Source organism: Patagioenas fasciata, chromosome Z (assembly GCF_037038585.1).
Source record: "Patagioenas fasciata isolate bPatFas1 chromosome Z, bPatFas1.hap1, whole genome shotgun sequence".
In the NCBI taxonomy this organism is placed as follows: Eukaryota; Metazoa; Chordata; class Aves; order Columbiformes; family Columbidae; genus Patagioenas; species Patagioenas fasciata.
In genome coordinates this window covers 66,098,210-66,116,094 of record NC_092560.1, presented here as the reverse complement: position 1 = coordinate 66,116,094, position 17,885 = coordinate 66,098,210, and the positions used below count along the sequence as shown (strand labels likewise).

General features: G+C 35.4%; 1 protein-coding gene across 1 annotated transcript in view; it reads right to left on the bottom strand.

Annotated features, from left to right (window-relative positions):
- Positions 1-17,885, bottom strand: part of CWC27 (CWC27 spliceosome associated cyclophilin) — a 104,894-nt gene that overhangs the window by 84,876 nt on the left and 2,133 nt on the right. Inside the window, exons 3-10 of the mRNA XM_065860543.2 lie at positions 17,216-17,328; positions 15,625-15,768; positions 14,791-14,889; positions 14,511-14,614; positions 12,859-12,928; positions 10,546-10,625; positions 7,814-7,847; positions 5,431-5,606 (exon numbers count right to left, since the gene is read on the bottom strand). Coding sequence (XP_065716615.1) covers positions 5,431-5,606; positions 7,814-7,847; positions 10,546-10,625; positions 12,859-12,928; positions 14,511-14,614; positions 14,791-14,889; positions 15,625-15,768; positions 17,216-17,328 — 820 coding nt within the window. The remainder of the gene's footprint in view (positions 1-5,430; positions 5,607-7,813; positions 7,848-10,545; positions 10,626-12,858; positions 12,929-14,510; positions 14,615-14,790; positions 14,890-15,624; positions 15,769-17,215; positions 17,329-17,885) is intronic.

Below are 17,885 nucleotides of genomic sequence, written 5' to 3'. Positions count from 1 at the left end.
CAACAGCTATAAGGTCAAGAATGTAAAGGCAGCCTGTACATCATTATTATTATACTGTACATTATAATTATTAGAATTTTTAAAAAATGAGATCAGAGAGGCATTCAGGTGGGAAGGAACCTTAGATAGTCATCTACTCTAGCCTCATGCTCAAACCAGATGATATCCACCTCTCTCTCCTCATTTTGCCTTTGCTAAATCCATCATCTTTTTCTCCTTCACATACCCAGAAACATCTTCCAAGAGGAACCACCCCATGAGCTGCCCAAAGGCAAAAGTGAGGCTAACTGCATCATCTCTACTGCCTTTTTTGTAAATGGGTGCAACAACTGCAACATTCTCCAGCCAGAGGATTTCCCGTGTTTCAAAGGTTACAGACAGCAGCCTTGCAATGTTATCAGTCACCCTGCAATGAAGATTATATAGACAACAGACTTGTACAGCACCAGTTTCAGCCCCCTCGATTGTATCCCATAGATGCATGGAAATGTAACTGTTATTTATAACAAAGAACTTACAGATTTCCAATGCTTATAAGAATGACAAGAATTTTTCCACACAGAGTTACGTGAGCCTTCAGAATTTCTTCTCATTATAATGCCCACATTATAAGCATAAGGTAGCTAGTGCACAATAGATGCATTTAGAACAAAATGTTCTACTATATATTATTAATTTATGAAAAAACATCCAATTCATCTATTATAACAACCGCAGATTTACAAAGAGAAAACAAGTCTTGATTTAAAGGTCTTTTAAAAGACTTCCAAGAGATCACACATAAAGCCACCACTGGCTGTTCTAATAGAGCACTTCAGAAAAGTAACCCTGCATGCTCAGTGTGTCGATGTTTATTCAGACACTAAGAAATTGTTACAGTATCTTAACTACATGAATTTTTATATGTTTGAAGTGCTTCTGGACAACTTAAGTGTGAACTTGACCATGTCTGCCTAGCATTATTAATTATTGTTATTGCTATCGTGTTTAGATGACAAAATGACAGTGGGGATGCAAGTCATTTGACCAAGTGCGTATACCTGTGAGTAAACTAGTTATTTCATCCTGCCTTTTAACAAATGGAGAAAAGCAAGTCAGAAGAATTACACCTCCAAAAGTGTTACAGACTTCTCTTTTGAGGATGAAACAAGTAATTTCTTATAGATGCACACAGTAGATGATTTTTTTATTTTACCTATGACAAGCAACAGGCATACAAGAAAAACTAGGAATGCAAAGCATTGGCAATATAGCTACTGTTAATTACAGTAGTAGTTAATAGTAACTACTTTTATTACTATTAATCTCCTGATGATAGCCAGTGATGGTTTATAAGCTAAAATAAATGTGATTACGTATTTCAACTGTACTTCATAGGACTATTAGGAGAAAAATACATAACATGAAATACAATCACAGAGTTAAATTCAAGTGATGATAACTACTCAGAAAGAAAACTCAGCCTTTCTTCTCAGTACCTTAGCTCTTCTAGACATCTATTTCATATCACTATGTAATACCACATCCATTGTAAGGACACAAATGAAATTGTTGAGTGTACAGTGAAAAACTATACAGTGAACTGTGCTCTATTTGCACACTGCATATCTTGCAAACAAGAAGCAGTGAAAATTTTTTAAAGCTAGTAACCGAAAATGTGTGGCATCTGAGCTCCACCTACAGGATGAAAACAAATGTAAAACAAATATTTTTAGTTGCATAATGAGAAGAGGATCGTTTGCTCTGAAGCCTTCAGATGATCATATTAAGCCACTGCCATTTTACAAACTTGATGTAATGCTGATAAATTTGATTACTCTTGCAATGATGGCAAACACTTCTTATATGTGTATACATTCCTTCATGTAAATATGTTCTATGTTTTGAAGTTTAGGATTAAACTTTCTATATAAAAAAAAAGACTTCTGGAATTCCTCTGAGAACTTGCCAGAATGAGTGGGAAATTATTTGTCCTGAGGTTTCCTAATACAAAATTGAGAAGCATCTCATTTTTTAAAACGTACACAAAAGGTTCAAATGTGTACTGAAATGACTAAAAATAAACCTGACCATCTAAGCATTCCAAGAACAACTGCATTTTAAAGTGGTCTTGCATCTCAGTACTATGAATTTGGGAAGGTGTCTGCTGTTCCCATATTGTTTCTCTGAAATAAGTGTGTAAACTTTTGAGTTAACAAATGGATTTAAAAGAAAGAACTGACAAAAAAGAATACAGATTTGTAGAAAATGATGCATGTTACTACAGTACTTTGCAAGAATATTTTTAGAAGTTCTATTATTCTATTAGCATATTTAAATACCTGAAGAGATTAACAATTCAGATAGGTATTAGGTGTTTCTTGGACCTCTGATATGTTAATAGACATTACCCTTCTAGCTATGTATGGTGGATTCAAGTTCTCTTTTGGTATTTCTACCTTCCACACACACATCTCTGCCTACTCTGATGAACACTCATTTGAACTACAGTGGGTGGTGAAGGCCCATAGTGTGGCCAGCAGGACTAGGGAAATGATCATCCCCCTGTACTTGGCATGAAGCTGGTGAGGGGCCTGGAGCACAAGTGTGATGAGAAGCAGCTGAGGGAACTGGGGCTGTTCAGCGTGGAGAAAAGGAGGCTGAGGGGAGACTTTATCACTTTCTACAACTACCTGAAAGGAGGTTGTAGCACGGAGGGTGTTGTTCTCTTCTCCCAAGTAGCAAGTGATAGGACAAGAGGATATGGCCTCAAGTTGTGCCAGGGGAGGTTCAGTTTGGATATTAGGAAAAACTTCCTCACAGAAGGGGTTGTCAGGCATTGGAACAGGCTGCGCAGGGAAGTGGTGGAGTCACCATCCCTGGAGGTGTTTAAAAGACATCTAGACAAAGTTCTTAGGGACATGGGTTAGTGCTAGAGTTAGGTTATGGTTGGACTCAATGATCCTGAGGGTCTCTTCCCACCGAAATGATTCTAACTACATAAAGTTTGCCAATGCATGAAAGTTGATTGCCTTGCTTCTACCTGAAAGTAAAACCACATGATAGGAAAAAATAATACCCATTTAAATTACAGATTTTGTTTACTACTTATGTAAGAGGCAGCGGGATCAACAGGTTGCCCAGAGAGCTGGTTGATGACCCATCCCTGGAGACATTCCAGGCCAGGCTGGACGGGGCTCTGAGCAACCTGATCTAGTTGAAGATGTCCCTGCTCATTGCTGACTAGATGACCTTTGAAGGTCCCTTCTAACCCAAACCACTCCATGATGCTATGATTCTATGATATTGTGCTAGAGTTTTCATGTCAAATGCTCTTGCTCATTTATCTCCAGGTATTAAGTACATTTGGTCTTCTCTTCAGGAAGCACAAAATTACAAGGAACTTTGGAAATAACATCCAGGCCTGAAAAAGAACTGTTTGCAACCTATGGCTTCTGTACTGTACCTGGTGTGCTTCTCAAATTCAGATCAATACTGGACAAAACGTAGAAAAGCACACTGAATTTCCAGTATAAATCCCATGCATATTAATTTTCCACAGCTACTAAAATTTATTTTAGAGGTTAATAAAAATTATTTTCTTGGCAATGTTCTCACTGGGTTTTTCACTGCTCCACAAAAAGCAGACATACAGTAACACTTCCAATTGCTATATTTTAATATATCAATATTAAAATATTATCCAAAATAATGCAAGTGTTCCTACCACTCCAAAAGCACAGCTTGCTTTTAAGCACATAGGCCACAGGTAGTTAAAAATAATACCTCACATGGAATGCTCAAAACTTAATAACCTTACTTTCAAAATAATAGCAAATTCTTTCAGTAAAAATAATCAGACTGATATCCATCACATTGCAAATATCAGGGTATGCTTTCCCTTTTCTCATAATAATTAGATTTGTTTTCCAATGAAGATCATGATTTGAATGCCCACTATAACTAACAGCCTCTTCCTCAATATGACAGAGTTGTTTTTATTTTTAGCAGGTACATATAGTCATAAAGAACCAGAATAACCTGCAAGCAGTGCAAGTCAGATGTATGAATTTCTGATGACTGTAAAACAACTGATTTTATTTCAGTTATTCGTTCTGTTTTCTAACTGAAGTTTCAATATCTATTTTCTCTTGAAATGTATTATTATTATAACAAGTTTATCCTTATATGTCTTGACCCAAATCCTTTACTTGCCAGTTATTAATAGGAATGGTAAATGCTATGGAATATTGACTACCAAGTATTCTTTTGTCACAAAGAGACTCTCCCCCATTCTTCCATGTTGGCAATATGGCTTGGCCGTTACATATAAAACCATATCTGCAGTGCAGGTAAACAAGAGAACTAAAAAAAACAAAAACAGAAGAAGCAAGGTTCCTTGGCTCAGTTCAGAGGCAACTGTTATGGGAATCTAACAGATCCTCTACATACACAGAATTTATTATAGGCAAAGCCTGAATAATTTCATCCAGTAGTTATTTATGACAACTGTACAGAATTAGAACACAAAATCTAAATCAGTTTTCTGATGCTTCCTCCTGCTACTCCCTAGTGAGTTTCACTGAATAAGTATATTTACACATTAAACGTCATAACTGTGAAGACTTAATTGTTCAGTAACTTCTGAAGCCCACATTCATTGAAATACTGGACAATAATTGCAGTAAATTTGCCATCAGCTCCATAAATATTATCAGGTAGAAATCTCCCAAGTAGCTCTGGAAGAGTGAATAGACATAAAGTTCCAAGAGGGCAAACTGACTCACTGAAAATTGAGTGCTTATCAGTATGGATGTTCCCAAAGGCTTGTTCACAGCCTTGTGGAACCCACGCTTTTATATCTGTAAAAAGCTGAATACTGCTATAGAAACATAATAATTTGTCTAAAGCTAGTTTAATTATTTGTATACAGTGTTACACTACTAAACATGAACATATTCCAATCCTGATTTTTCAACTGTAGTGCTGAAAAAATCAGTACACGGTAAGAATGACTGTTGTGTTAAACCAGACTTTAATAGATGACTGGGTAGCCTCTACTTTCTGTAAATTGCAATGGTAGATGACCACCATGTATTACCTCAGATAAAGAAGCTACCAAACTCCCTGTTACAACTGTATAGAAAGCCAAAGTAAATCATGCTAAATACATATAAATACTCTTCATTTATAACTCACAGGGAAAAATAAAGCTCCCATACAGGGTATCAATAAATGCTCACTGTAACAAAAAATGTAACTGCTTGCTTTAAACTGTCAAATGAAACTAAGAAATGAGAAAGTAATAGGCAATTTCAGATTTGCACAGTCAGAGGTGGGATAATTTTAATATAATGCTAACCTATCAACATAGTAACTGCATAACTGGAATTGAGTAGAAAATCTAACTATGAACTAGCTAATGAGGAAAAAAAAAAGCACGACATTTACCTGCGACTAGTTGTTTTCTTTTCTGTCTTAGTTTCTTCCTCTTGAACTGGTTGTTTAGCAGTTTCATTCGGATCAATTTTCAACTTTTTTGCAATGCGTTCTTTTATTTGAAATCTCTCATTGCTAGCTGCTTCTCCTTCTACACTATCAGCATCTTCATCATGTTCTTCTTCCACCTTTATTGATTAAAAATAATAAAACTTCTTTAGTTTTTTTTTTACACTACACAATTTTGAATATGAAAAGTTTTTCTTACAAAGATAATCCCTTACAAAACCAAAACAAAACAACCCCACACAAAGCCAACCAAAACAAATTTCATTTCAAAGCAGACTTTTCAAATAGCTCCTTATTTGCTTCAGAGGGAACACAAAATCAGAAATATAATAGATTTGTGTATGGAAAGAAATGTTTTTTGTAACATTTAAAAAGCTAAAACAGTCAATTCTACACTCTAAATCTTCACAGGACTGCAGAAGACCCCATCTCAATGTGGTATTAGTCTGATCTGTGTTCATAGATTCAAGATTTCATTAAGGCAATACATTCAACATCTCCTGCATTTTCCATTAAAAGAAAACAAAACTCATTAAGAACTTCCTGCCACAGAGCTATGCTAGAGTCATGATGGGATGGAAGAAGTTTGCCATTCAGTCTCCATAAGGGAATTTACACATACAACACTGATCAAAAGAGGCTGTGGAATCAATCACCCTTCCAAAGCTAGCAGAGGAAGGAAAAGGGGATAAACCAACCCTGTTCAAAAACACTTGGAGGGAGAAATAAGTCATTCCACTCAGCAACATAGAAGAAGCCTGACAAGACCAAGGAATCTAAGTTTGACTGCTTCCTTCCCTGACAAAAGAAGCCTGCACAAATCTTAATGCAGGATGTCAACTCAAAGACTAGATGGCACATATCTTTATATTTATTTTGTAGTGGTGCTATCTAGTCAAAGAGAAAGCATAAGATGCTATGCGATTGTAATTTTAACCACAAAGCAGCATGCGGCATGATTTTGGGAAGAAGAGGAGAGAGGAGATATACAAGGGAGACGAGAGAGGCAATAGAGGCGAAGGGAGAGAAGCAAGAGGAGAAAAATCAAAAGGTGGATTTCAGATGTTGCATTTGAGCCACTGTTTAGGAATCTTCAGACTACCAGGCTTTGATTTTAAATTTAGACAAGAGAAGTCCAGTCAGAAATAAAAACTGAAATCTGTGAATATTCAGCAGAGTAAAATAGCTAAATACTTTATCAATTAAACAACTGAAGCTTGTTGTGGGGGGTTTGTTTGTTCTTTCTAAATAGACAAAAGACAAAAGCGTAACAGGATCAGCATTTCACTTATTTTCCCAAAATGTTACTCTTTAACAGAGAAGATAACAAAGATTTCTGTAGGATTTTCTTACTTGATACATTATCATAGAGATAGGATGACAACAGACTTGAATAGCAGGGGAAGAATCCAGAAAAGGAACATAACAGGACTGTGTTCAAGGTGTTTAACAGTCAAAAATAAAATCGGATTCCAGGTGGAGATTTGGTTAGTACTTACGCAAGAGCATTTCACTGAAAGATTAAGAGTTGGATAGGAGAATTTCTAGAACAGAAATAGACAACTCTGGACAAATTGCAATTGCCAAGTAGTAAGCTTATTAAAAATTACAGAAATCTAAGTAATGGGAAGGGGGTTCTATGGATGCTATTTTAAAATGGGATAGACAAAAACATTCAACTTGACCAACTCAGCTAAATCCCATACTTCCAGAATTATCCATTCCTCTCACTCCTCACAGGATTTCACCATTTTCTTCTAGAACAGCACTGACAAATAGGTCATAAGCCTCCTCCTCAACCCATTACCTCCTGCAACTCTACTGTTTTTCTCCTGCTCAGACTCCTCCTTCAGACCCTCATCTGTGTCTTTTACTCCATCTGATCTCGTATCTTCTTACACACTTATTTTGCTGAAGTCTCATTACCAACTAATAGATTTAACATGTTTCCAGCTCACAGTGGGCTGCATGACAACTCTGGGGGGAAGAAGCTGTTCGGGTGTAAGACCGTGTTCCCCTAGTGACACAGAAATGCAAAACTGTCTGCCTGGAAGTTATACTAGTTTTTGCTGTTGTTGTTAACTGGGTAGAGTTGCCTGCTATTCTCTTTGCTCTGGAAACAAAAATGTAATGAGAGATTTTATGTCAGAATAAGTAATGGCTAGTAATTAATAAGTAATGGCTATGATTTAGCCATTTGAGAAGATTATTGAATGTTGGGGGCAGATATCAAGCTTTATCTATCTGTAGTACACTTGGTCCCTTAGGAAAACCTAATTCACACACAGCAAAAAACAAGACTTATTAATAAAAAATTGTTACTTACCTCACTCAAATCCCTTTCTTCACTAGCTGCTTCACTAAAAAAAGAAAAAGTAATTGTTACTACCAGAGAAGATTTAAAATACTGTTTTAAAAAAACCCCACGTTCCTAAATTTTAAAAATAGTTTGATTAGACACTTCAAATTTTAGTCAGCCTAGTCACTTAGGTCATCCTCACATTCATCTTAACAGTATCAATTAGTAACACGTTTTATTGTTCAACTGCCATAATCCTTTCTAATTACAAATGTTTAAAAACACAGGATAAAGCCACAGACTGTCATACGGTGGATAAATTCTAACTATATGTTGAGCTATGCAAACAGAACACTCTTGAAAGATGAAGAATTATAATAATAAAAGTTACTATTATCATTAAACTTTAAGCCAGACAACTTTGGTCCAAGAAAAGGAGTATGATTGGGCAAGTAGACTGAATTCCAGGTCTGTCTGATAGCTTTCTATCCGGAATAACAAATAGACAGTCAAGTGCTATGACACAATATAAGTGATATATCTTAGTAAACAAAAAAAAAAAAAGAATACAAGGATACTGTTAGACAAAATACACAACAATTGAGTACAGAATAATTTTTTTTGCTAGTGTTTGCATCACACGATAGTTAGAAGAAAAAAAAAAAGTAATTTGCTGTTAAGATGGATGTTTTTATGTCATATCAAGCAATTCCTAGTATTTCATTGCAGACAGTCTATATTTAGAAAAGCCTTCCCTATATAGGCATGTTTGACACACACTATGCTGATAATTAAGCTTAACAAAAAAATTTTCATTTGTTATACAGCTATAGTTTAGTGTACAAAAAAAGTAACATATTTGAATATACTTAGGCTAATATATCCACTATTTATTGTCACAAGCTAATAATTAAGACCCTTGAGGATTTTTCCATCCCACAATTTTAAAAAGAAGTTATGTTTGAAAAACAAAGCAAGGAATAGTAAAGGAGTCCCCAAAGTCACGGCTTTGAGGTGCACTCTAAGCCATCAATAAGTAAGCAAGGTCATCAAAGAAATTGTACATTTGTTGGAACCAATCACATTAACTTAATTTAAAAAACTAATCCAGAAAACTCTATGTGGAAGTATTTCTTTATAGAATATTATAATATTAGAAAAAACAAACAAAACAAAACACACAAAACCAACAACAAACCAACAACTTACACTGAACACAAGAAAAAAACCTCAACAATATTTCTAAGTATTAAAGAAAATACAACGCATCCAGGTCTCTAATTCTGATGTCGGTACTGCACAAGTAGAAGCCACAGTAAAAGGTAAAATAACCTACTTGGGATTTGTGACATGGCTACAAAGGGAACTGCCTTTCCAACCTCTGGGAGTGTTTTGAAGGGGCCACATGTGGTTGTGGATGATCTCTCTGATATATTTGGACTGACAGAATCTCTAATCAAAGCTTTTTAAGGGAACTAAGTAGGCTTGGGGTAATAGGGGAGTCCATGCATGAATAAATAAATAATTAAAAGGCAAGAAACAAAAGTTAGAAGCAAGCAATCACTTCCTGCAATGGAGGAAGATAACTAGTGTATATGCACAGTAGTCTGTGTTGGGGCTTGAGCTGTTCACTGAGCTCAGGATCAAAGCAGACAAACAGTCATGTGACTGAGTTTTTTGATAATATTCAGTTACTCAGGATAGCAAAGACAAGAGCATACTGCAGAACTGCAGATGTACCTGAATGATAAGACAATAAAATGCTAGATGCAATCTGAAGTAGATACAACAAAAGCTATACACATGAGGAAAATGAGTCCCACATACAGGACAAGGAGCTCTCCACTGACCATCACTGATCACAAGCAAATTCTTGGAGCTGATATATTTTCATATCTCAGCTCAATACTCAACAGCTGTTAAAAAAGCAAATCAGAAGTTAGGAAGTATTAAAAAGAAACAGAGAAGAAAAACAGACACCACCTTTATGTAAGTGTATAGTTTTATGATTCATGTGTTTTCTAATATGCTGTTCAGATTTAAAATAAATTTTTTAAAAAGATATTTTAAAAATGAGCTGAGGCTGGGAAGAGCAAAAAGAATAGCCACAGGTACAGAAAAACTTCTCTGTGAAGGAAAAGTTGAGTAGGTTTAAAAGTTTAGGCTAGAAAAGAGATGACCTAAGAACAGATTGTGGTAAAGAGAGGTATAAAGGGACTGACTGCTCACTGTTTCTTCCAGAGTAAGAGTTAGAATTTATCAAATGAGGTCAGTAGCAGCCAGGTTCAGAATAAAAAGGGGAGGTAACTCTTCCTGCAGCAGACAGCATTACAAGAGACTGATTAAGTAGTTTGAAGAGAGCTCTCTTAAGGATTACTAAATAGATGAACCACATCAAACTCTCACAATCCCCTGAGCTGAAAGTAGATGGAGACTGTGAGGCTACTCAGGTAGACATAATGCTTGCATTGCTTTTATTCTTTGTTGGGCATCCACTGATAGGCAATGCTGGTGACAGCTTAGGGGGTTAGAGGAACATTTGGTCTGATTCAGCATTGTCATTCTTACTTTCTTAAGAAGTAACAGACAAAAAATGAGAATACATTATGTTAATCAGGTCTAACATAGAATCATAGAATCACAGAATCATTTCGGTTGGAAAAGACCCTCAGGATGATCAAGTCCAACCATAACCTAACTCTAGCACCTAAACATCCTGAAAATAAATCTGTTCTGGAAACTGGAAATCACATATTAACCTTTTGACAGCAGGAACTGAGCTTAGATGTGGATCATCCTTCAGAAGATCATGACTACTTTTACTTTTTCCCTTCATGCTCTGTTAAAAAATAAAAAAAAAAAGAAAAAACAGCGTTATAAACTGCAGTGTCTGAGAGAGTAGAAGGCAAACAAGGATAATGGTAAGAAAAAGATGACTTGTTTCTCCTTAACTTTAACCTAAGCAGTAAGCATAAACACTTTTAATAGTATAACAACAGAGAACGTATTCTTTTCATGTGACTAGTTTCAGTAAGAGGAGTATCAAATTTACCCCATGGATTTAAAAGGTATTTTTGCAACAGCAATGCATTTAATTTTAAAGGAGTAAAAAAAAAAAAAAATTGTTTAATCATCACAATCATTAGACATCATAAAGATACATGGTCTAGCACATAAATGCTTGAGTGAATGAAGAGCTAAGAACTTTATTTTCCAACAATGGCATATGACAACTCAGAGAACTAATATGTATAAAGCAGTACTTATCAACTGGTAGGATGCTAATTAGACCGGTGGGGGGGGGGGGGCGGGGCGTATAAATAAATAAATAATTGGCATATTCAGACATTGGGAGGCATACTTAAGTTCAGTACTTTGTTAATATTATGTGACTAAGACAAAAATTCTTATTTTATGCATGTAAACACAAAACTATTATACACTGTACAAATTTCATCCTGATACATGGTGCTTTCATTTACTCCTTAGATAACTCTAGCCTCAGCCTCCCTATGCTAAAATTAATAGAAAATATTCCCTTTTCCCAGGTCTGGTGGAGGACTCTTCAGCTACTTGCAGACTTTCCTCTTACCCTCAGTCCTTAAAAGTATACCCTTCTTACACTGAAAAAAAGCAAGACTTAATGCATCTAGCAACCAAAAAAATGTTCACAGCAGGATTCTGATTTGTAGATGTCTAAGAATCCTGTTATTAACTTTGACCTTCAATTTTTCTTATCAAAAACAGAGAATGAAAGTTGGTACTGAAGTCCACATACTTTAGTTTAATCAAGATTAAGATAATGTCCAGAACTATAGAGATATTGATCTAGACATATTAGAAACAAGTAATGAGGTTTGGAAAAAAAAGGTTTCATTCTGTTATAAAGAACAAACACAAATTCTTCATGAACAGTTTATTTGCTTATTTTCCCAGCTAAAGCTAGTCTAGAATTTAGTCAGGACAAATATGAAGATGAGATTTTAAGACTGATTTGAAGACAGCATGACAACACTGAAACTAGGCTTGTCATGAAAGAGATGTTCTATTTAGATCCATTTAAAGTGAAAAGCAAGTATTTGGTATGAAAGGGAAGAACATCAAAGCAACCAAGTTAAATGCAATATTAAAATCAGGCATACGCTAAGAGCAGAACTGCAGATGAGCATGTTAAGGTAAACAAGTGTACTTAGTCTGACGAAACAACAAAGAAAAATATTTAAAACTACTATTACAATAAACCTCTACTATCATCCTAAGTGATACTGTCTCACTGTAATATTCTCTATTACTCTATTCACTGTCGTCTTTTCTATTTTACCTAAATCCTTAGGGCCGAGGATGAGTTTTTTCATTTATTTTGCTGCAGGACCCAGCATTAAGTAGGCTGATCACTAAATGAAGCTGACAGGTACCCGAACTACACAAATAAATTAGAAAGCCTGGAGCTCTACTGTAATAATTTGGTCAGCAGTAGAAATATGAATGAGAACTTGAGACAGAAATGTTTAAACCAACATTATTTAAGTGGTAAGGTCAGGCTAGGAAACGTTAGATCAAAAACTACCTATGCGACCTTAGTTCTGTGAATGTAATATAATAATGCATATTTCCTACAATAACACCACCTCATTTTGCACGCAGAATGGATACACAAAAATGGAGCTAAGAATGTGCTGGCAACGAACAAGATGATCTATTTCAAACTTCAACACTTTAACCATTGAATCACATTCTTGTAATGAAGGAGGTTAAGAAGAATAAAGTACCTATCACCTCCATGAACTTTAAACAGCAGAAATATGAAGTATGAAACATTATGTTTATGGAAATGTAAAAATACCATGCAATAACTGAAGGTACCTTCAAAGTTAGAAAAGTTTAAAACCTCCAGTTTTGCAACATGTCAAAATCGAAGATCCATAAAAACAAGTAATTTCTTATAGTATTATTGTTCTAGTAGTATTATTGTTCAAAACTCAAACATAACAACAAGATTATGTACTTTAAACCATTTCATAAACATGCAAAAAAAAAAGTAATTTTGAGTAGAAGAGAAAATGGTACAGTACCTGACTAACTCTGTTGACTTCCTCTTCTTCTTCTTCAGCTTCTTCCCCAAAGGAAAGCAGATTAAAATTCCTTTAAGAGAGAAAACACATTTATAGAATAGAATAATAGAATTACAGAATCATTTTGGTTGGAATAGACCCTCAAGATCATCAAGTCCAACTATAATCTAACTCTGGCACTAAGCCATGTCCCTAAGTATCTCACCTACCCATCTTTTAAACATTTCCAGGGATGGTGACTCCACCGCTTCCCTGGGCAGCCTGTTCCAGTGCCTGACAACCCTTTCCAGGAAGAAATTTTTCTTCATGCTACTTTCCAGCCACTGTTCCCCGAGCCTGTAGCACTGCCTGGGGCTGTTGTGATACAAGTGCAGGACCCGGCACTTGGCCTTGTTGAACCTCATACAGTTGGTCTCAGCCCATCAATTCAGCTGTTCCAGATCCCTCTGTATACCCCTCCCGCCCTCCAGCAGATCAACACTCCCACACAACTTGGTGTAATCTGCAAACTTACTAAGGCTGCACTTGAACCCCTTGTCCAGATCATTGATAAAGATACTAAACAGAACTGGCCCCAATATTGAGCCCCAGGCAACACCACTCATGACTGGTCGTCAACTGGATTTGATGCCATTCACCGCAACTCTTTGGGCCATAGTAAAACTTGAAGTACAATTTTACTAACAGTCAATAAACTTCAAGCCTGCTACTTTCATATTCTATGCATTCTTTTAAAAAAACTTCTTACCCTGCTAAATGTACAAACTTCAAACAACTGTAATGTGTTGTTTTGCAATAAACCACTAATATTCAGAGATGCTCTACTGCTGAGACAGAACAATCAGGACAGTAAAGCATCACTTAGAAAATGGCAAGATGGAATTTAAGCATTCTGCCTTGATTAATTTTCACAGACACTTAAATGCTGACAACTCTGAAAACAGAAAAAAAAATATTAAAAATGCAACATCTCTAACAGAGCAACACTCAAGTAACAAACTGTATTTTCAAGACATGATGGCTCAAAAAGGCAACAAATGTACACGCATTCAGAGAATGTAATTAAGACAAATAACCATTTATAAGAATTTTTCAAAAGTATTTCTTTACATTCTTTTGGAACCACTCAGTCACAGTATGTTGTGCTTCTGTCCAACAGAACTGAAAGCATACACAGTTTAGACTTCCTATTACTTTTCAATGCATGTTTCTAACTACAAAATTTCATTCAGAAACAGAAATGTCCAATGCCAAAATGTTTTGCTGAGTATTTTAGTTGAAGAGAAATGGCAGCTGATAAAATAAGTTCAAAAACGACCAAGTGACTAGTACAGGTTAACTTCAGCGTTAGCTCAGTCCCTAAGGAGTGATTACATACTCTTGCCCAAGGGAAAGGCTTAAACTGGTTTTTACCTCTCTTTTGCAACAAACTATCAGCATGCATGTACAGCTCAGCTGATGCACAGTACCCACTTCAGTCAGAGCAACTAGATCTGTATAACCCTTTCAGGAACAGGGAAGTGGGTTTGCCAAGTACAGCGTTCTCTGTGTTGCGGTAAAGCCTTGTATCTCAAAAGCAGAAACAGAAAATTACCAAGTTGCAAATTAAAGGTGAAAGAAAATTAATCACCACTTATGTTGCATATATTTACTTTGTGCCTTTTACTTTGGACTTTTTAGTTTCTTCTTCTGGTTTGTCCTTCTTGAGCTTTCTATTTGGTCTTGGAACAATGTCATCAAAAGGATTAAACAAAACCTGTTAAAAAAGTAACATTTTAGACAAAACTTTCATAAGCACTTTGTTAGAATTATTTAATATTTTAAAACAATATATTAAAGGACATGCCAAGTTTTCATACCACAGCACAGTTGTCTGAACAGTACCAAAGAGAAAATTTTAAAATCTCAAATTTCAAGCCAGAATATACTCACCTCACTGCTTCTTATTTTGTGTGGACTGAGAGGTCTCTCTTCCTTGTCAACTTCTACTTCAGCCAGGCGCAACATGTTATATATTGTATCCCCTGTAACCTGTCAAATTTATAAAGTTTGAAAGGCCTTGCCTATAACTTTCGTTAATTATTACGCAAAATGCAAAGCAATTATTACACAAAGAATTTTGAAAATACAAATGATACAGGAGATATTGTAAGCATGTAATACTTTTAACAGAGAGCAAGCATAATGTATAAAGTTTGGGTTTTTTAAATTTAAGACCAAAGACTAAAGCAACGCAGGTAGCTAAACATCTACTTTCGGGAGCATACGCAAGGGAAGATGTCAAATTCTTACTGTGAACTGTGAAACAGGAAAACAAAAGACACAGAGAAATAAAAAAATAGTTCATTTACTTTCTTTCAAGTGAATCATGAAAGTGCTAAATTCATCTTATATTTTACATTTTCCTGATACTTGTTGAATAATTAGAATTTACAAATAGAATTTTCCTCTATTTTATTAGTATTGGATAAACTGATTAATAAGACAGAGCCAAAATAATATTAGTAAGAGATGATTCAAAGGAAACACAACACAAAAATATAATTTAGAAGAATAACAACAGGAAAGAAGATAACTACAGGAACAACCCATAGAAACTTTTCTACTAGCTATAGGATACAAACAGAATGGAGACAGCTTGGAAAGCAGTTAAATAAACTTCAAATGTTCACAGCAGCAAACAACACTAAAACAGCCTTTGAATACAGAGAAACTTTTAGTAGCTTCTGTCAAACTCAAACTGGGACTCTAGTCTGTGTAGCAGACCTTTCCAAAGATTGTGTGCTTGTTATTAAGTTCATCTGCACGACCCAACGTAAAGAAAAATTGACTCCCGTTATCATGGGGCCCAGCATTTGCCATAGCAACAAGTCCTCTTCGATTAAATCGCAATCGTGAGTGGAACTCATCCTGGCAAAGACAGAAGAGAAAAGAACATGAATTACGTATGTAACTATTTTTTGCCCTTCTTTAGATACCGTTTAATTATATCAATATGCACACACAGAAAATATGCTGTTATTTTTTTCTAAATTTAGGTAGTAATAAAACCAAAGTATTTTGGAACTTAATGTGACAATTTTATATAAAAGCTGCTTTTCTGAGAAGAAAATATTATTTTTAGTCAATGTTTTTTCTTGTTAGTTCCTATAATAATGCAAATGAGTGAACAATCTTCTTTCAAAAGAAACCATAAACACATAGCCAACAAACAGCAAAAGAAAAAAAAAAACCTAGAAACCAGTATATCAATAACAGAAAGAAACCTGATTTAAGAAAAATTCTGTCTGACAAGTTCTGTCTTGTTAACTTTCACTTTTTCCAACCATTGCCTAATAATCAATTGTTGTTAATTATTTTTGTTGGAATTTATTATCCCCCAATATTAAAAAAACACAAAGCATTTCAAAAAGTAACTCCATTTCATACATTTCTTGTAAAACTATCATTCTTGTTAACCACTGTATTTAGGGGAAAAATTCTAATTCATGTAAAATAACTGGAAGCTCAATAACAGACTACAACTGTACAGTACTGCAAAAATCCATAAGAAGCACATTTTCTGGACCATAAGAAGATAGAATAGGACCATTTTCAAAGTAAGGTGAAAGTGTTGAGAAATATATTAATACCACGGTAGTAACACAATTCTGAAGACCGCAATATTGAGCTACCACTAATTTTAAGTTAGTAAATATTGGAAATGTCAGTTCTGTTCTCTGGTCAGGTACCAAACACTTCAGCAACCTTCATGTTCGTGTTACGTGCATGAGTCTACTCTAGCATCTCAGAGACAGAAGGTCCAGAGACACACTATGCAGCTCCAGTCAGAAGTTAAAGGTGTTTGCTTCATCTGAAATAAAACCATCAGATAGAACAGAATGCAACTGCTCTTCATGTGTAGCTTCCATCAGGAACTGAGCCTCATGGTTGAAGATGAGCCATGCCAGTATCAATAATACCAATGAACACATAAGCAACATTCAGACACCTTTGTTAAAGAAGATACAATGTGTGTAAACAATGTATATTTTTCAGATACCTTTCTGTCAGATACATTTCTGTATCTGAGTTTGTCACACATCAACACCTACTCTTCATTCTTTCCCACCCCTATTTTAACTTGTGAAGTTCATGCTAGTCAGGTTATATGTAAAATCAGAACAACCAGATTTAAGAACTCTCAATCCAAAAAGGCATACTCAAAAATACCAAAGCAACAAGTGAAAGCAATTACTGTACATGTAGAATGTTATATTCTTAAGAAAATGTTTGCTTCTTCACAACCTGACACAGTAGGAAGAACAACTGATACACAACAAATGGAAATTAATGCATACGATACACAGACACATACCTTGAATGGAGCTCCATAGATTGAATCTCCACCTGATCCAGTACCAGTGGGATCACCTCCTTGCACTATAAAGCCAGGCACTACTCTGTGAAATATTGTGTTATTATAATACTCTGGAAAAGAAAAAAAAAAAGAGGACATTAAATATATGTGAATGGTTTCAAAATTGAGCTTCTGTATAGATTATGCAGAAATGTCCAGAGACTGAAGTTCCAGAAAACAAGTACTGGATTCTGCTATTGCCACTGGGTTCCCTCCTCTTCCACTGTCTTCCTCAGTGTGACCGTATGTAATTTGCAAAGTATTGCTGATGACATTTATGAAAAAAAAAACACAACAAAGGTGTCATACATTGCTGCTGCAAAAGACACTGCACATCACTTACAAGATGAAATTGATGAGTTATTTTCTTTTAAGGTTTTCAGTGTTATCACTGGGATGATACTACCAATGTGCTCCATTTTAAAATGAGAGCTAAAACTACCATGCTCTGTACCAGCCAACATCTCATATCATTAGCCATACCCATATACCAAACGATTAGCATTTTCACTCACCAGTATGGAATATGGGTGTCACCCCTTTCACCACCTATGTTGCACTCAAACTGATCATTTTCACAGAATGAAATATGTGGTACCTTTTGTTCCCTAAGTTGTTATCTTCTATT